Raw genomic sequence first — 18,800 nt, forward strand, 5'->3', positions numbered from 1 at the left:
CACGGGCCTGCACCGCCCGCTCATCCTGGGCTGGCGCTGGCCAGGCTGGACTTACCGGCGAGTAGGTGCTGCTCGGGGGGCCGGGGATGCTGTGGCACAGCTGGGCTGCTGCTGAGGGGTCCCGTTCCTGGGCCCCTGCTCCCACCCCTTCCCCTCCTCCTGCCCCAGGTCCCGCACGTTGGCCCAGCTCTGGGGGCAGCGCCTGGCACCGCGGGTCCCTGGGCACGTCTGTGGCTGCCTGGGGGGGTTGGGGCTGCCCCTCTCCCTCCTCCTGCACTGGCCCTGCTCACGTAACAAACGCCCATGTATAAACATAACCTTTATTGCACACAGCGCTGGGTTTTTTTTCATAGAAAAAGGTATTAACACATAAGCATTTGCAAATTGAAGCAACTCCTGTTGTTTTCAGAACAGTAAAATAGCATGCAATGTCTTTGAGACGTTCCTTTTTAAAACCACCAACAAGATCAGGGAACAAAAAAAAAAAAAAAGTCGCTGAGTCTTTCCTTGTGCCCCTTTCAAAATGATGTGAAATATATATATGTTTACATATATATTATATTTTTTAAATCTGTAACATCAAATTCTTTGTGCCCTGGTTTCTTTTTCTGTTCGGAGAAGAAGAAAATAGCTTCATTTATACAAAAGAGTTCATTATGTACAAGTTTGTTAATTAAATATAAATGGCGCAGGGAAACGAGCAGCGTCCGTGGTGGGTGGGTCTCCGCTGGGCGCCCTACACCAGCGTGTAGGACTTGGAGTAGGCTCCGGCCCCCTGTTTTTGAGACCTGCCTACGCCCGATGTGCTCATTTCTAGGAGTGAGTCCCTGGAGCCCCCCACTTTGGAGTGCGTGGGCACCCGCGCCTCGGCGGCGGCGGCAGCGGGGGGCTCGGCGGCGGCGGCGGGGGGTGCTGGGGCGGCGGCGGGCGCAGCGGCCGTGCCCGTCGCGCCGGGCATGGGGAGAGTCCTTTGAGGTAAGGTGGTTGCGGCGGGGGCCGGGGGAGGCAGCCCCAGGGGCTTGCTGCCGGGCTCCAGCGTCAGGTGCCGGGCTGGCGCGTGGTAGCCCCGGGCGAGGTTGCGGATGGAGGCTTCCCGCGGCGGCACCACGGGGCACGGCTCGTGCGCGTCGGCCTTGCGGAAGAAGGCCTCCGACTTGACGTAGAGCGGGAGGTTGCAGTAGTCGCCTGCGAGGGGAAGCGGAGGCGGGTGAGGCTCCGGAGGGGGCCCTGCCCACCCCCGAGGCCTTAGCGCGGTGCGACAGGAACCACCCAACGGGGTCGTGCTCTGGGCACCGCGGGGCGCCGCGCGCGTCGCACTGGAGTGTTCCGTGTCTTCTGTCACGTCCTAGAAAGCGTAATACTAGAGGTGCAGTGTAACAAACCAGTATTGAACACCGTCACCAAAACACGCTTTTACACGTAACGGCACCCGTCGCGTTTCCAGATAGAACACAGTAAGTTTGCACAGGGAGTGTATCGCCGAAGGGCGGGCACTAGTGTGTGACACGGGACAGCAGGACCGGCGGGGGCGCAGAGCACCTCCCGCTCTGGGATGGGCTTTGTGTAAATATTCCTTCTGCCTTCCTAACAGCTGTTTCTCGTAGCCCAGATCGGTGCTACACACTACGTTATATCAAATGTTATACTGAGCTAATGTAAATAGCATATGTGCTATAAACAAAATAAGAATAAACAAAACTCTGTGCTATGTCGTGTTCTAGAGAATTACACAGAACTGCAGCACCCTAACTTAAGGATTTATGCGTGTATGTAAGAGTGTTGCTGCGTTGTCTGACATAGGTGCTATATAACACGTAACACTATTGCTTGTAATTGTCTACGTTTTGTATGATGTTCTGTAAGTGACGTGTTTATAATACCAAGATGTGTTATATTCTGTCTTACACACTATCCTGTTCAAAACGTATCTTAAAAGTATTTCTCTTATTTGCAGCAAAATATTACACTATACTGTGTGTTACAGAATATACTCAGTATAAAAATTAACTATCAGTTATCACAGATGTACTTTTAAAATAGGTTTTCTATGTATTAAATACATATCCAGTACGTGTGTTACCCTGAAATAGAGGATTTCTTAGATCCATTTTTGGTTTTTCCTAGCGTAGCGTTACCCAGACACGCGCAGCCCCTGTGCCGCAGCTAACGGTGTGTGCGGTAACGAGCCACCCCCGCTGTGGGCTGGGAAGGGCTCGAGGGGTCGGGGGAATGGCAACAACGTCTCTGAGGCCGAAGGCCGGGTCGTGAAGGGTTGTACCAAGGGGTGAAAAGCGAGTCCCCAGCGTGGGATTGTCTGTCTTTCACCTCCAGCAGCGACGCTGCGATAGCCTCCGGCCCTTCGAGCCGCGCGGTCAGCACCAGCGCCAAGGCACGTGCTGGTGCTGGACCCGTTGCGACGGGGCGTCGCCGCTGTAAGGGACAACAGTCGCAGGGTCACATTCGACTGTACGGCCTGCGGGGTTCGGAACGGGCCCCAGAGCGGCGGGACGGCTGTGCTGGTGTGTCACTGCCGCTGGGAAACGTGTCCCAAAGGGTGCTATTGTGGGGTGTGATTGAACAGAACGGGGAAGAAAGAGTAAGTAAGAAATTATTAGGACTGGGAATAAATAGTAATCAATAGGAATAGGAAGAAAGAAAAACAAATAGAATGGGGAAGGTTGGACGGGGCTTTGGGTGACCTGGACTAGCAGAAGGTGTCCCTGCCCAGGGCAGGGGGGCGGAACCGGATGATCTTTAAGGTCCCTTCCAGCCCAAACTATTCCAGGATTCTATGAAACAGTAAAAAACAGCATAGAAGGGGGAAGGAGGAGTAAGAAATTAATGGAAAAGAGATACTAAGAGAGGGGAAGAGATGGGAAGAACTAATAAGAAACAGGAAGAAGTAATACTAAGAAATAATAGGAAGAAATAATAAGAAATGGGAAGAAAAATACAAATGGGTGGAAATGGAAACAAAAGGAATGAAAGTGGAAGAAAGGGAAAGAAATGAGAGGAAAGAAATGTGAGTAGAGGAGAAGAAATGTGGAGAGGAGCAAAGTGAAGTGAAGAGAGGAGAAGCAAAGAGAAGCAGAAAAGTAAAAATGGAAAGGGAGAAGTGAGGCAATGTGAGGAGTGGAGAGGAGCAAAGAGAAGTGGAGCGAAGCAAGGGGAAGAGAAGTGAAGGGAAGCAAAGAAACGTGAGGAGGAGAAAAGTGAAGAGAGGAGAGAAAATCGGAATGGTTAGTTAGATTTTGAGTAGCTTTGTGGGGACCTTTTCCAGGCTGCGCTGGGGTCCAGAGCAGCTCCCTGTAGAACCTCCTGACAGCACGGAGCGGCTCCGAGCGCAGGCCCCGCAGAGCCCGCGCAGTGACACACACACCAGCACAGCAGATGATGCCGAGAGATCGGCGCTGCGGCGGGTGGGAGAGAGAGATGCTTTTCCCACCTCCCCTCCTACCCTTCACAGGAACCGTCGCTTTCAGTGCCTTTATTTCTGTATTTTTCTCTGCATTACACAACCCACTACCCAGGGAGCGTACAAGCGAAGACAGAGCCCACGTGTACTTACTCTTGCTGGCGCGGTGCGGGATGGGCACAGCCACGCTCTTGCCGCGCTCGCTGTCCTGGGGCTTGGGCGGGGAGGCGGTGAAGCGGCAGATGCCGGGCTCCGAGGGGGTGCTCATGGAGGTCATGCTGTCGGCGTTGTCGGTGGTGCCGGTGGTCATCTGGTCCGAGGAGCTGTCCGAGATGAAGCACTCGGTGATCTCGAACTTGGCGTGTTGCAGCTGCTCCTCCAGCTTCGCGTGCTCGTAGGCGCGTGCCAGCTCCTCGTAGGTCGACGAGGCGCTCTCCGTCGACACCATGCTGTTCCGCCCCTTGTCTGGGGAGGAGAGGACATGTCACCCACTCGGGAGCCTTCCCCGGCCCACCAGTGCCGTTTCCCCCGGCTGTCCCTGACCTCCACTCTCGGGAGCTCCCGTGGAGCTGCTGGGGGACCGAGGAGACGACAGCACAGCCCCACCTCTGCCGGGCATGGCCGAGCCCTGCGCACGCTCTGTGTCCCTGGGGCTCAGCAGGGCTGGGGACGCCGCCACCACCAACTCACCAAGCGCGCGGGACCCGACAGGAGAGCCCAGGGCCCTTCCCTGCAGCTCCCCGGTTTATGACGCTATTCGTCACCTTTGCTAGAAATCAGAGCGCGCTTTTCACCGCCGCTGCTTTCAGCCACGCGGCTCCTGCGGCACAAGGTTCGGTTCCACCATCCCCTTGCGCAGCCACCCCCAACTCGTGGTTTGGGGTCCGCGCCAAGGAACCCGTGTACCCCTGAGTGGCAGGTGCCCGGCGTACCGGTGTCCTGGGAGAGGCTGGCGCTGTAGCTGTCGCTCTCGGTGACTGTGATGCCATGCTGGGAACCCACCGTCCGCCAGTCCGAGGTGAGGGTCCGGGCGGGGGTGGACGCCTGGCACTTGGTGAGGGTCCACTGGCTGGAGTACCGGTTGCGGGTGCTGTGCGCCGACTTCACGCTCTTTCTGGACACGGGGTCTGAGGTGCAGAGGTGACGGAGGCTCAGCGGGTCACTCCCAGGGACAGCCCGGCCGCCATCCCGGCTCCTGGGGCGCTCCCCGCTCCCTCTGCCCTCCCGACAGCTGATTTTAGGCGTGGCCAGTGCTGGGGGACAGGGCCCGCACCCCGGCACCCCTCGGGGAGGGGACCGGCCGCAGGCAGCTCACCTGCACCCCGCGCTGCTCCCTGCAAAGCCCCCCCAGCCCCACACGACCGCAGCCACTTACTGGTGCCGGGGCGGATGTCTGACATGTCGATGAGGGGCCCCGTGTTCTGGATGAGCGCGGGGTGATGCAGCGAGACGCCCGTGCAAAAGCTCTGGGGGTTCACTGCCTGGCTGAACTCCGTGTCGGTCACCGGCATCGTGGCTTTGTCGTCCCCTGTGGGAAGAAGCCGGCGCTCAGCCCGGAGCTCAGCACACCTGGGGGAGCCCTGTTCTCCAGCCGGGGCAGTGGTGCGACCGCGACCCCCCCGAGGAGCTTCCTGCGGGTGCTGCCGGCGCCAGGGCAGCAGGACCCCCGCGCCCCACTCTGCCGCAGGGTAGGAAGGGGACAGCGTGGGGACAGCACGGGCTCCTCGGGGCCGGGGGGATGCTGCCCCCCGTCCCATCCCCGGCCAGGGGCCCCGCGCCGCAGGGAGGGCTGAGCGTGGTGCTTACCCAGCTGTTTGATGCCTTCCTTGTCCTCGATGAGCAGCTGCACGCGGGGGATGTCGATGTGCAGGCGGGGGCCCTGCGGGGGCCCCTTCACCGGCGTGTCAAAGCTGCGGTTATTCTTGCTGTGAGGTGAGAGGGGACGCAGACCCGGCCATTACCGGCTCGAGCCTCGCAGGGGCTGGGGCTCGCCGCTGGTCAGCCTGCCCGGGGCTCAGCTGGCCCCCAGGCACGTCCAGCAACGCTGCCAGCCCCCCCCAGCAGGCAGGAACAGGCAGGAGCAGTGGGCTGCTGTGCTACAGCCAGGCCAACACGACCTTCACGGGTCTGAGCCCAAGAAGGTCTAAAACCGAGTCAGGGCTTGAACCCGGGCTTAAAAGCATCCAGGACCGGCCCCACCCCCCAGCATTCCCCGGACTCCCCCCTGCTGAGACCCACCTGATCAGCATTTCAGCCAAGCTCTTGGCATCTGTGCAAGAGACACAAAAGACAAGAAGGAAGGGTTTTTAAGAGGCGTTTAGGGCGTAATGAGCCGGTCCAGGAAAGGTCCAGACTTGTGCGCTGGGCCCTGAGCCCCATCTCACCTCGAAGCCTCTTCAGCCGCTTCTCCTTCCTCTTCTTGCGGATGATGAAGAGCAGGGCCACTCCCAGCGTGGCCAGGATGACGGGACAGGCGATGGTGAAGAGTTTCTTCACGTCGTCCCCCTCCCCTTGGGCAGACTTGATAGGGGGGATGGTGCCTAGGGCAGAGGGGGGGTGGGTGGGTGGGCAGCCAGCGCTCCCGGGAGCCCCCCGCCTCGGCCCCTGCCCCGGCCCCCCACTCACTGCCGTCGTAGTCCAGTGTGGCGAACTGGGCGGTCTCGTTGCCGCAGCCGGCGCTGTTGCAGGCCTTCATGCGGAGCTCGTACCAGGTGGCCTCGCGCAGCTCCGTCAGGAAAACCTCGCTGGAGCTGTTGGTGCGGAGGCTCTGCCAGACCCAGTTGCCCTTGGGCCGGTACTCCAGGACGATGGCCGTGATGGGGCAGCCCCCGCTGCTCCAGCCCTGCAGGTTCAGCCTGGCGTGCGTGGAGTTGATGTGCGTGAAGAGGTGCTGGTCCTTGCTGAAGGAGGGCTCTGCGGGAGAGGGGCTGTCAGCAGGGCCGCTGCCGTGGGCGCAGCGCGGCATCCCAGGGGCAGGGCCGCCATGGGGCAGGGCCGCCATGGGGCAGGCTCACCTCTGCCATGGGTCTTGGCTTCAATGATCTCGCTGATGCGGCCAGCCCCCACGCTGTTCTTGGCCGCCAGCTTCACCTTGTACCAGGTGCCGCACTTGAGGCTCTCCAGCTTGAAGGAGCGCTCGGAGGAGCTGATGAACACGTCCTTCCACTCCTCGCTGTTGTCCACCGAGTACTGGAGCACAAAGCCTGCGGGAGCAAGGACGGGGCTTGGGGAAGGGGTTACCGCCGGCCTGCAGAGCCGCGCTCGTCACATGGCCAAGCCCGATGCAGCCTCACGGTGCCAGGATGCCCGTGACCCGCTGATTCCCGCCCAGCCACGTGTGAACGGTGATGGGAACGCAGCCCTTGCCTCCTGCGCTACCCACGTGGGCCACAGCTCACCCAAAACCGTGAGCAGGGCCGACCTGCTGCCCTCCTGGACGGGGCACGACCCTCCTCCCTGCTCTGTCCACCGCACAGGCCCAGGCAGGAGCCACAGGCACCACCGGCAGCCAGCCAGCCCCCAGCGCTCTGCTGGAGCCCCCGGGTGCTGCCCCGTGAGCCACCCCCCTCTGCCCCCATCCTGCCTCCAGCAGCACCAGCGCTCGGGAGCGCCAGGCATGATTGATTGGCGCGAGGCTATAAAGGGAAAGCCAGAATTAACCAGCTCCCTCGGGACGCTGCGAGGAAGTTGCTTCTGTCATCGCGTGCCGCCTCCTCTCCCGCGATGAAGAGCATTAGGAAGCACACTGTGTCCTAGATGAACAAACCTGTTACGCTGCTGCCAACGAGGCGCCTCAAGGCGGCTCACAGGGCGTCGCGGGGAGGGGCCCCACACACGCGAGGGGTGCGCCCCCCTCTCTGCCTTTTTGGCATTACCACACCCCAGACTGGCACGGCGATGCCGAAGGACCCACGCGAAGGCGTGTGCCCTGTGTTGGCTCTGCGAGCGCCCGGCTCCAGCAGAGTGGTGCCGAGGGAAGGGAGGCCCAGGGCCGGAGGACGGGGGTACCAGGACCTTCGCAGGGTGGCGTGGCTCTGCCCACGGGCACACGCTCCCCTGGCCGTGCCGAAGCCCGCCCCGGCACCCCTGCACCGCCCGTGGTGCCTGCCACCCTGGTACCTGCCACCAGTTATTTATTTATTTTGTACATGCAGCATGTTTTTAATATTTCTAATCCAATTATAACCAAATTTATCAACAGAGTCCGCTGGAGTGAAAGGCTGCTGGCTGGGGAGATTTGCTTGTAATTACTTTCATGCTTTTAATTAATTGTAAGCGAGGTCTCCTTCCTCGCTCCCTGCTCCCCCCTCCGCGTGCAGCTGTTTCAACGTATAATTCATGAGATGAATCAGAGCAGGAAGGAGGTTCTGGAAAGCGGGGACGCTCCTGGAGCCCCCCTGAAGCCCCCGGCCTGCCAGGGAGGGGGGATGCTGGGCGATGGGGGACAAATCCTGCTCTGTTGGGTTCAGAGCTGCAGCAGTGCCAGGTGACATGAAGCCATGGGCTGGCTCTGGCCAGCAGCACCTGAGCACTTAGTGATGTGCCCTTCCGTAGCAACTTCAGTTGCCCAAAACACCTTACAAGCCCCTTCCTTAGGGCTGGTGGTCCTCCTGCAAGCTCAGAAGCATCAGCCTTACTCTGGAGCGCTTCCGGGGCATTTCAGAGGGGGAAACTGAGGCACAGAGACCAAAGCAGGTGTGCAGTCTGCGGGGTGTGCCTGAAAACCCGCGCTCGAGCCTCGTCCCCCAGCGCTGGCACCAGAGGCACCCGCAGCTCGGGGCAGGGGCTGGGTGCTGCGGTGCCGGCGGCCAAGAACAGCAGCCGTACCTCGGATGGAGCTGCCCCCGTTGTCCCCAGGAATCCAGGCCAGCGTGATGGACGACGCTGAGGTCTTGGAGACGGTCAGGCGGGGCTGGTCCGGGGGCACTAGGGAGGGGGGAGGAGCCCGTGAGCACCTTCCTGGCACCCTGGGCCAGCAAGAGCCCCTCGCCCAGGAGCGACTCTGCGATCCGTCATCCCTGCAGACGTCTCGCTGTCTGCCAGCGCCCCTCACCTTGAACCAGCAGGTTGATGATGATGGTGTCAAAGCCCCAGGTGTTGGTGGCGGTGCAGGTGTAGTAGCCGGAGTCCTCTGCCTTCACCGAGCGCAGCACCAGCGTGCCGTTGGCCTGGATCAGGCGATGGCCGTCCGCTGTCACGGGGATGGCAGAGTCCTCGCTGCCGGGATGGGAGAAGGAGGAGGACGAGACGAAGGAGAGAAGGAAATGGAGAAAGAAGGAGAAGGAGAAAGAGAAGGAGAGGGAGGAGAAGGAGAAAGATTAAGAGGAGAAGAAGCAGAAGGAGAAGACAGCACATGAGCCGCAGGCGAGGCAGCACAGGCAACGTGGCCGGCCTGGCCCCGTCCCGGGCTGTGGCACGGCTGGCAGCCTCCGCGGTACCTGTCCTTGGTCCACTTGATGGCGGGGACCGGCTCCCCGACGGAGTTGCAGGGCAGCCTCACGTCCTTCATCCAGGGTGTGGTGACGGTGCCTCCGAAGGAGATGATCTTGGCGGGGGCTTGGGGGAAAGGAGGAGGTCAGCCTGGCGGGCAGGCTGGCTGCGCGGCCCCCCCGAGCCGGCGGCCCCCCCGTACCTTTCCCAGCGGGCTCGATGGTGACTTTCTCGCTGATGTTGCCGCGGCCGGCGGAGGTGACGGCGGCCACCCACAGCATGTACTGCTGCCCGCGGTTCAGGTGGGCGATGCGGTAGAAGAGCTGGTCGGGGCTGGTCTCGTACTCGCTGGGGGCCTGTGGGGAGGGAGGCGGGAGGAGGCACAGCCTCCATGAGACCCCCACGCCCCACCCTCACCTCGGGGCACCCCAGCAGCGGGACCACGGCCACCAGCCCAAGCAGTGGCCAGAGCAAGGAAAATCCACCTCTGGGCCAGCTGCCTGCAGCCAGGCACCCCCCCACCCCAGAGCGCTCCCCGAGGGCCCCCAGCCGCTCGGCAGCCGCCTCCTCGGGGTGCTGGGGTTTGCTCCCGAGCAGCCGTTCGGCTCCGCGCGGCGTTTCTCAATGCCAGCGTAAACCGGCTGGTGTCGTCATTTCTCCAGGGAGCCCGGGCCCCAGGAACAGATGGCTGCGACGGCAGGATTTGTTCCCGGGAAAGGACGTTTCCCCGGCCGCCCGCCGAGCCGCAGCGGGGGCCGGACGCCGACACAAACCACGGCCGGGCTGCCCAAAACTCTCTGTGGCCGCAACGAGCGGCCCGGGGGTCCCTGAAACCCCGTGCAGGCTCACACGTCCCACATGGCCCGCAGCCACCGCCCCCAACCCTCCAGAGAGGCCTGGCTCGCAGCAAGGATGCTCTGCATCCCGCTGAGGCCGAAGGCCACGTGGGGAGGGCTGCCCCGCACGGGCCCTGGCCATCCTGCCCCACCACAGCGGCGCTGGTGAGGGGCTGAGGCTCAGCCATCGCGGGGCGGGGGTTACACGCGTGGCTGCGTGCAGGTACCCGTGTGTTCACCGTCATCAAATGCGCGTCCTTGCGGGGCCCACGGGTGTAAACGTGCCCCACAAGCAGACACCTATATGAATATTGTATAGCATACATAATTTTTTTTTACCCAAATGACAGTTTTGACAAGATGCCAAGAAAACAATATCGGATCCCAGCGGTTTTACCAGTTGCTTTGATGAAAAGATTATGTTGCCCTGGAAACCAGAGGCTCAGATAGTGAAATGAGTTTGAGAAGGAGCTTTTGATAAGCACTAGTCTGCAGACCTCCCATCAACCTCTCCCTCACGAAGGAGGGATGGGGCCAGGTTTGATTTCTATTTTCTTTTTGGTCAGCTGCTGGCACGTTTCCCCTCTGGAGCGAGCGCTGACAGGATAGATGCCGGGGGAAGGGGACAGACAGACGGTGGGACGCTGCCTCGATGCAGAGCGTCCACGGGCGCCCTTGCAGCTCCACGGTGCACGGACCCGGCCCGAGGGCTCTGCCACCACCCAGCATCAGCCCTCCCTCCCGTTCCATGCTCCCGCAGCACAGCCCAGCCCCGTTCCGTACCGGCTGCCCCGACCCGGGGCTGGAGCAGAAGATGGTGTACTTCCGGATGATGCCGTTGGGCTTGGCCGGCGGCAGCCAGGACACCACCACGCTGCTGGCGGAAGACGGGACGGCCTTGATGCCGGCCGGGGGACCTGGAACTGCAGGAGGGCGAGCGTGGCAGAGCAGGGGCGGGAGGGCTCTGCCCAGCCCGGCAAGGCGGCAGCGCTCTGCTGCAGGGCTGGCGCTGCGGCCACACGCTGCGGAGGAGCTGCGATGGCGTTTCCACGCCAGCGTCGGGCAGGTGCCAGCGGGGACAGGTCTGCAGGCCAGCGGTCATCCCACTCACTGCCTGCGGGACACCTCTCCACGGTGTCGTGGCCGAGCCGGAGCCAGGAGGGTTAATCGCAGCCCAGGCTCAGGTTTAGAAACCGTGATTGGCTTTTAATGGCGTCTCCTTAATCTGCCGGGTGGCTCAGCCTTACCCTGCCCAGCTGAGCCTCCCTGGCATCTGGCGCTTCCCAGGACAGGCAGGCGGCAGCGCCAGCCCACGGCCCAGGAAACTCGCAGCTACTGAGTTAATGGCGTTAAAGTAGGGCAGGCAGGGGTGTAAATATTTAAATATCCGCACTTAAGGAAAAGAAAAAAAGAGGGGGAGATGTCCTGCCCGTGGCTGTACACAGGGGGCTTCCTCCGTGCCCCTGCAGCCCCTCCAGCCCTTCCCTCACCAGTGCAGCAGCACAACGCGCTGTGGCACGAGCCAGCGCTCCCGTCCCCCCCACGGCTGCGACGCGAGTGATGGAGCAAGGCCTGAGCGGGCTGGGGCTGCGTGGGGGGCTGGTTTGGGCTCCGCTCCCACGCAGCAGCGGTGGCCAAGGACCCTGCAGGGACGCACCGGGCACCTTTGGTCCCCCCGGCCTGGTGCAGCTCTGGGCACACGGCTGGCTGCCGGGCACGGGACCTGCCACGGGTTTGGGAAACCGAGTGGGGAGGAAAGGAAAGGGAAGGAGAAGCCCTGCCCAGGCCCTGCCTGCTCCAGGGGCACCTGCCTGCCTTTATTCATCACTAATGGCTCCTGCTCAATGCTCCATCTTCTTCCTTCTAATTAGCACATGGTTTATCAGCCGGGCTAAGAGGAGAGCACACCCACACACCCGCTCCCTGGGCAGTGCCACTTACTGTCCTCCTTGGTCTGGATGTAGAGCACGCTGCTGCGGACGCCGTCGCCAGCCTGGGTGTACGCCAGCACCTGCACGCTGTAGTTGGTGAACTTCTCCATGCCCCGCAGCTCCACGCGCTCCCGCGTGGTCGTGATGTTCTGCATCTCGCCCCACTCTGCCGGGAAACGGGGCCTGTCAGCCCCCGCCGCCACCCGCCCACGTCCCCCGCTCGCCACCAGCGCTCACCTCCGTCCATGTAGAGGGACCAGAAGATGACCCGGTAGCCCTTGAGCACCCCGTTGAGGGTGCTGCGCGGGGGCTCCGACCAGGAGATCACGGCCACGTCCGACGTGATGGAGATGGCCCGCACGTTCTCGGGGGGCTGGCTGGGAACTGAGGAGGGGACAGATCGGGAGGACAATCAGCGGGAGGATGGAGAGGTGGCACATGCCCGGCGGAGGCAAGGCTGAAGGAGCCGTGTCCCACGGGTCAGCCGCCCCGACTGCCCCTGCGTGGGACCCCGGCGCGCCCCTGCCCGCTCTGCCCTGGCCACTCGATCCCCTGGAGCTGGTTCTGCCGCACGCAGGGCACCCGGGCCGGGCAAACACAGCCATCTGTCTTCCTCCTCCTGGAGCATGGAGGGGGGTGCAGCCCCCGTGCTCGGGGGGACAGGGTGACTGCTGGGACACGCTGCGCTTCCCAGCAAGGGGAGAGCGGGAGAGCCGGCTGGATGCAAGGTAATTAGATCCCATTGCCCCGTAAGAGGTAACTCTAATTTTTATGAGCATTTAAATGATAATACATCACCATAACGATCCTCTTTGAAAATGATTATTGTTTCATATTACTTAGGTGCAAAAATATAAGCACCATGTAATTAGGGACAGAGTATAATAAACTAATACAGATAGTCCGTTTGAACTAAATGAAGGTAATATAATTATGGAAAAGATACTATTGCTAAAACAGGGGCCCTTGAATACCCCAGGAGGAGTGCTAATGTAGCCAGGAAATGATCATGGTTTGACAGGCTAACGAGAGCCTTAATTAAGTATGAAAAACTGCTGCGCAAACGCGCTGCAAAACTTTTGTCTCTTTGTTTTTAAAACGACAGAGGCCACCAGCGATCTCTCCCGGACGGAACCTCCCTGGCGCTTCAGCAACATCTAAACCCACCTCTATGTCCTTCCAACGGCGCCAGAAACCCGGGGCCAGGGCCAGGGCCAGCCTTACCGTCCTCCAGCGTGGTGGCGTTGATCTCGCTGGACGAGGGCCCCGTCCCCGCGCGGTTGAACGCCTGCACCACCACCCCGTACTGGGCGAACTTCTTCAGGTTGTCCAGCGTGTAGACCTCGCTGTCCCCTGTGGCCTTCATCTCCACGATGCTGTACTGCCCGTTGCTGCCCGGGCTGTTCTCCCGGTACCCGATCTGGTAGCCACGGATCACCCCGTTCTGCAGCTCCTTCTTCGGGGCCTGAGGAACAGGGGGTGCAAGCTGGAGTGGTGTCACGCAGGGCTGCACTGCCCAGCAGGCAGGTCCTGGGTCGGGAGGCTGGTGGGGCTCCCTCTCCCCAGCAGCTTTTCTCAAAGCTTTTACGTTTTCTCTGCCCACAGCAGCGCTTGGCGCACGTACTGAGTGGCAGAACAGTGATAAAAATGGGCCAGTGGGTCCCCGGAGGCCACCCGAGAGGGACAGACCTGGCCACCACCATCCCCCGACTGGAGCAGCTCAACGAGAGGAGGGAAAACCCCAGGCCTGACAGCCTTAAAAATGCGTGCGGCCAGGTTGAGATCAATCTTAACAATATTTCTCTGAAGCATTAAGAAATCAATAGGGTTGATTGCAAATTCATGTTACAAAGCCAGGGCGATCCATCTTACTGAAATACTCTTAAAACGAAGTGACTTATCTTTCAAGTGAATCTTATTTTCCATTAATTTGTTTTTCAGCACTTAAGGGGAGGGGGGGAGAAGCTAGGACCCTAAATTTATTAACTTACCAGTTCATTCCAAAGTCCTAACTTTATAATCAATTTTATGTTTCGTTATGCACCTTTGGAAAAATAAATCCGATTCTACATTTTATTGATCTTTGCTCAAACACTTTGCAACCCAGCGTCTCAGTTTTTACATATTTATCCTCTCTCTCCCATGGCCCCCCACAGACATCCTATGAGATAATGAGCTTGTTATAAAACATGATTAATAAGGACCCCGTGCGATGCAGCCGAGCTCCAGGCCCAGCCTTTGGGTTTTCATTTTGCCCGGGAAGTTCTTCCTGGCCCTCGTACCGCTGACAGAACGCCAGGTCCCAGGACAAGCTGCTGCCATGGCGGCTCAGGAGGGTGTTGGGCACTGCCCGAGCCCCCGTGGCCAGGAAAACGCCCCACGCTGCCCTGGCCCCACTCACCTTCCAGGTGACCTGGATGCTCTGGGACGTCATCGGCTGCAAGGTGACGTCCATTGGAGGCCCGTCAGGAGCTGCAGAGAAACAGGCCCAGAAGAGGTTGTTGAGAAGCATCAGGGAAAGAACCTCCTCAGGGAAATGCTCGGCTCAAGGCTACAGCCCCCGCGCTGCCCGTGGCCGCCCCTGCCTGCCGGCCCCAGCGCCCGGGCCACGGGCAGTACCTGCTTCCTCCGTGCTGATGGTGAGCTCCTTGCTCGGCTCGCTGCGCCCGATCTTGTTGAAGGAGTACATGCGGATGCTGTACACCGAGGCTGGGTGGAGGTCCACGATGTTCGCCTGGTTGATGGTCGGGGAGATGTTGCGTGTAGACTGCTTAAAATCCCAGGAATCTGGAAGAGCAGCGGAGCGAGACGGGAGGGTCAGCACCCGAATCCAATCCCGGGGTCCCCAGGCACCTCCGGCTTTCGCCCCGGCCCCACGGAGAGGTGCCACTTCCCCCCTCCTGGCTCTTGTGCAGTCTGGCCTTGGCTTTTCGCAAATATTGTCTCTTTTAATATTCCCTTTCAAATGCTCCCATCCAACAGAAATTAATATATTTCATTAGTGCTGCTCTCTCCTTTCTTCATCAAAGGAACCGGGATGCAGCCCCCAGCCCCGCCGCTCGCCAGGGGCCGCGGTGACACACGGGGAGGGGAGACCGGCCATCACCTACCTGACTTGTTCTTGTACTCGATATCGAAGCCGGTGATGATGCTGTTGCCGTCAAACCGCTGCGTCCATCGCAAATTCATGCTCCGGGCTTTCACCTCACGGATCTCCAGCTCCGGCGGGTCAGGGGGCTCTGGGGGAGACACAGGTGGGTTAGGGGCGACAGGCAGAGAAGCCCCCCGGGAGCAGAGGGACCCCTGCGGCGAGGCTCTGGGGCTGGTGTGTGGGGAAGGGGTACCTTGGACGGTGAGCTGGATCAGGCCTCTGTCCTCGCCGTAGGAGTTGATGGCGTGACAGGAGAAGAAGACCGAGTCCCCGCGGTCAGCTGGTTTCAGCTACAAACATTTCAGGGGGAGAAGAGGAGCCAATTCGGACTGAGCTGCCCCCGGCACCGTGCCCCCACCTTCCCCCGGCACCACAGCCTGCTCCTACCACCAGCCCTGGCGGGTCGGGAGCCTGTGGAGGCAGGTCACCCTCCAAACCCCCCATCCCCTGGCTCACATCTGCACTGAAAATCAGTTTTTGAGACGCCCCTGGTGCTGCAAAACGCCTTCGCAGCCAGAGCCCATTGTACAGGCAGCTGAGAGTGCAAAATCCAGGGGCTTGTCACAGCAAGCAGATGGTGGCTGGTTTTTAATTGGTGTGATTAAAATTGGAAGCCCAGGGCCCAGGGCAGCCCTAACTCTTACACCAGTTGTAAAAGCCCAGGCGCCGGCCGGGCGCTTCGCCTGGCTGTGCCACAGCGTGCGGGGGCCGGGGCGGACGCAGCCGGCACACGGTACAAACCCTCCAGTGGGTTTCCCAACATCCCTCCCTGCCGGACTCAGCTGGGCCACCCCGGGAGCCCAGCCACCACGACACCCGCCAGGGACCACTGACAGCCTCCCCGGGCTCCCTCCATCACCCGAGCAAGACCCCCGGCCCTCACCTTGAGGGTGGAGATGACCTCGTCGCCATTGTCCTTGGTGGTGATGGCGTAGCGCATGTTGCGGTCGGGGTCGATGACGGTGTCGCCCTTCTCCCAGCGGATGATGATGGGCCGCTCGCCCCGGGCGGTGCAGTTCAGCTCCTTGGTCTGGCCCTTGATGGCGATGGTGGTGTTGGGGTGGGAGGTGATCATGGCCGGGACTGTGGGGGGGCAGGGGGTCACCCGTGCGCCCGGGGGCCACCCGGCCCCGGCCCAGCCCATGGCCCCCACTGGGGAGGCGGCGGATGTGGGTCTCTCTAAGAGGCCACGCAGCCTGAAGCGGAATCGTCTCGCTGCATTATACAGCTCAGGATCATAAAATAATGAAGCAGATAAATTTTATAATGCATAGCATTACACCGGGGTAGACAATAAAACGTGAAAGACAAATAACCAAGCGCACACTATAATGAAGAGAAAGCCTCCAGTCGGAGACGTGCGGGTATGAATTATTGACTAAGGTTTTACACTCCCGAGGATGAGAGGAAGAATGTTTTCCATCACAGATTTGCATAATTCACTCGTATAAACCTGGGCAGAATACAGAGTGCGATTCCACATCAGCAAGGCCGCCTTTGCATTGCAGATGCCAGAGACGTTTTCCTTTTTCACAGCCACCCCAATATGCACACGAGGACGGTGGGGAGCCCCACGCCGCGCTCGCTGCCCACCCGGGCTCAGCTTGGGCCCACCCGGCCCCACCGCAGCCTGCGCCCAAGCACTTCTCCTCGCTGCAAGGGACTGCTGCCGCCAGCCCCGGCCTCGCCGCTCCCAGAGCCAAGCCCCGGCACGCGGGAGAAATGGGCTGGGGGGGCCAGGGCAGCCTGGGTAAGCAGAAAAAAATGTAATGCATAAACAAACAGCGCTGCTGAGTCCCGCAGTAATATATGATAATGACAATCCGCAAAGGCAACACACACTGTTATAATGGGACACAAGAGGCTCTAATGAGCTACGACTTCTCGGCTTTCTGTGGCAATGTAATTCAATTAACAGCTAAGGAAACCTCTCCTCCAGAGCTGCCCGTGTTTGCGGGGCGCAGGGCAGGTGCCCGGACGTGGGGACAGAGCGGGGCCCAGCCTGGCAGCACCCCGAGGGGAGCGCGCCCGCCCGCCGGCACGGGGACGGCAGAGACCAGGGATGCTGGGGCAGCGCTGGGACCCGCGGTGCATTGCGGCGCGCCAGGGCACGGGAAACCAAGAGCGGCAAGAAACCTAGCAGGACTCCTCCAAGCTCTGCCCCATCCCGACCAGCCACGCGCCCGCCTTGCCCCAGCCCCGATGCCCGAGGGGCCGGTGTGGGCCGGGCCGGGTGAGCCTCAGCCTCCCGAAGGCAGAGCACAGGGACGGCCGGGGGCTCTCGCACCCACCCCCGAGTGCCACTCCAGCTCCGAGAGCACACGGCACTGTGTAAGGGCACGTGCAGCCACGTCAGGGGCTTCGCCCTTGGCTTTGGCGCTGTGGCAGTCCTTGCCAGGCTCCTGTGCTGAGCCCGGTTCCTGGCCATCGAGAAGGCCACTGAGAGGCCACCCGGCTGCTTGGCAGGCGAGGGTGAGTGTGGTGGCAGGGGCGAGGGGCAGGAGAGCCCTGCAGGGCAGCAGCAACCCCCTTCCCAGCAAGCGGCTGCCCCGGGAGAGAAGCTCCATTTCAGGCTCCGCTTGGCTGAAATGCACTTATTGATGTTTGATTAAAAGCAGCTCCTCGGATGTAAACACAGCAGCTTCTCTCAATTGCCAGGGTCCCAGGAGAGTGGCGCATGGTCCGGAGCCGGGGAAACAGCAAAACAAACCCCAAGAAAACCCCAACCGGCTGTGCTGACAGTGCAGACCAGGGCGCAGAGGCAGCCCCCCTTGCATGCCAACACCCACCCTGGAGCAGCCCTGCCGCTTGCCAAGGGCCAGTGTCGCTCAGGCCTGGCTGCGGGACCCTCTGAGGGTGCTGGGGGCTGCTCCCGGCTGGCCCACGGCGCCCTCCCCGGGGCACAGGGACACCCAGCTCAGCACTGCCGTGCAGGCTTCCCCTGAAGGGAGCTCACTGCCTCTCCCTGCGCCCACCCGGCCCCCCTGCGCCGCTGCCGCGCTCCCCCCGTGCCCACAGGCCTTGTTAACAAGGCCTCGACAAGAGGCTCGTCCCGCTGCCGGGCAGAGATAAGCCTGGCTACAAAGGCACGCTCTGCCATCCCGTGCCAGGCTGGGCCACGAGCCGCTTCGCAGCCCGCTGGTGACAACTGAATGAGGACGGTGACAAGGGTGACAAGGGCTGCGCCGCCTTCCTCGCCCCCCTCTTTCTTGTTTGGAGCCAGCTCTGTGATGTTAATTTGATTGCACCCATTTCAGCTTCCTTTCTACACTGATTAGCTGAGTTTCACCTGAAGCATGAGATTAATTCAAATTGCATGGAAGCAATCAGTTATGCTCCCGCCGTACGGCAGCGAACTTCCAAACACGTCGGTGCCCGCAACGCGCGGGTGGCTGCCCCTCTCCCAGCCCCGGGCTGGACCTGCTGCCCCACACCGCGGTGTCAGGGGGTCACCGAGCAGAGCCCCCTCCAGCCGGCACTGCCCGGCACCCCGCAGGCCCCGGCCCCCTCCATCCTGCGCGCTCTGCTCTCGACACGCGGCGGGCGCGCAGCCATGTGTTAAATGGCATTTACCACGCGCTGGTGGGCTCCTCACCTGCGCTCGGCCCCGTGAGCCGACCCCTGGGGGGAACGCTCCCCTCCTCCAGCATCCGCCACTGCCCCAGAAGGCTCATCCCCACGCCGGTGCAAGGAGCCAGGCGGCTTTCCTCACCCCCAGGCTGTGGCCAGCTCCTCCCGGCACTGGCGGGTCCGTGGGCCCTCGGCCAGGCCGCACGCCCTTGCTCGAGGCACGGCCTGGCCAGCTCGGCTCGCCCCCAGAGCCTGTGGCTGCGGCGTCGGGGCAGGGGATGCGCGGATGCGGGCTGGCTGCCACGGCCGCTCCCCTCTCCCCTGCTGCCCGCCAGCAGCTTTGTTCGGGCTCTGATTAACTTTCATTTACCTCCGTCCGCGGTGACCTGACTTTCAAGGAAAGCCGGCGCTGATCTCACTTTAATTGGCCTGACATTTCACTAAACAAACAAAAATCCAAAAATGAA

The 18,800-nt window shown here is 61.3% G+C and overlaps 1 protein-coding gene across 5 annotated transcripts in view; it reads right to left on the reverse strand.

The window, feature by feature from the left end:
- Positions 1 to 306: 306 nt before the first annotated feature.
- DSCAML1 (DS cell adhesion molecule like 1) overlaps positions 307 to 18,800 on the reverse strand; it is a 104,232-nt gene continuing 85,738 nt past the window's right edge. The window contains exons 12-33 of one of the 5 annotated variants that reach the window (XM_074851027.1): positions 15,647 to 15,846; positions 14,957 to 15,053; positions 14,723 to 14,851; positions 14,232 to 14,399; positions 14,014 to 14,084; positions 12,837 to 13,077; positions 11,850 to 11,996; positions 11,623 to 11,778; positions 10,465 to 10,598; positions 9,048 to 9,201; positions 8,854 to 8,971; positions 8,469 to 8,632; positions 8,243 to 8,341; positions 6,430 to 6,618; positions 6,041 to 6,328; positions 5,800 to 5,955; positions 5,654 to 5,684; positions 5,222 to 5,340; positions 4,791 to 4,943; positions 4,348 to 4,542; positions 3,569 to 3,880; positions 307 to 1,185 (exon numbers count right to left, since the gene is read on the reverse strand). In XM_074851027.1, the coding sequence (XP_074707128.1) occupies positions 737 to 1,185; positions 3,569 to 3,880; positions 4,348 to 4,542; positions 4,791 to 4,943; positions 5,222 to 5,340; positions 5,654 to 5,684; positions 5,800 to 5,955; positions 6,041 to 6,328; positions 6,430 to 6,618; positions 8,243 to 8,341; positions 8,469 to 8,632; positions 8,854 to 8,971; positions 9,048 to 9,201; positions 10,465 to 10,598; positions 11,623 to 11,778; positions 11,850 to 11,996; positions 12,837 to 13,077; positions 14,014 to 14,084; positions 14,232 to 14,399; positions 14,723 to 14,851; positions 14,957 to 15,053; positions 15,647 to 15,846 (3,770 nt within the window). In that variant the 3' untranslated portion in view covers positions 307 to 736. Of the gene's footprint in view, positions 1,186 to 3,568; positions 3,881 to 4,347; positions 4,543 to 4,790; positions 4,944 to 5,221; positions 5,341 to 5,653; positions 5,685 to 5,799; positions 5,956 to 6,040; positions 6,329 to 6,429; positions 6,619 to 8,242; positions 8,342 to 8,468; positions 8,633 to 8,853; positions 8,972 to 9,047; positions 9,202 to 10,464; positions 10,605 to 11,622; positions 11,779 to 11,849; positions 11,997 to 12,836; positions 13,078 to 14,013; positions 14,085 to 14,231; positions 14,400 to 14,722; positions 14,852 to 14,956; positions 15,054 to 15,646; positions 15,847 to 18,800 lie in introns of those variants that run through there. The other 4 variants (XM_074851026.1, XM_074851028.1, XR_012626465.1 and 1 more) reach the window with 4 other exon arrangements.

The sequence above is a fragment of the Strix uralensis genome, chromosome 26, assembly GCF_047716275.1.
Source record: "Strix uralensis isolate ZFMK-TIS-50842 chromosome 26, bStrUra1, whole genome shotgun sequence".
Classification (NCBI taxonomy): Eukaryota; Metazoa; Chordata; class Aves; order Strigiformes; family Strigidae; genus Strix; species Strix uralensis.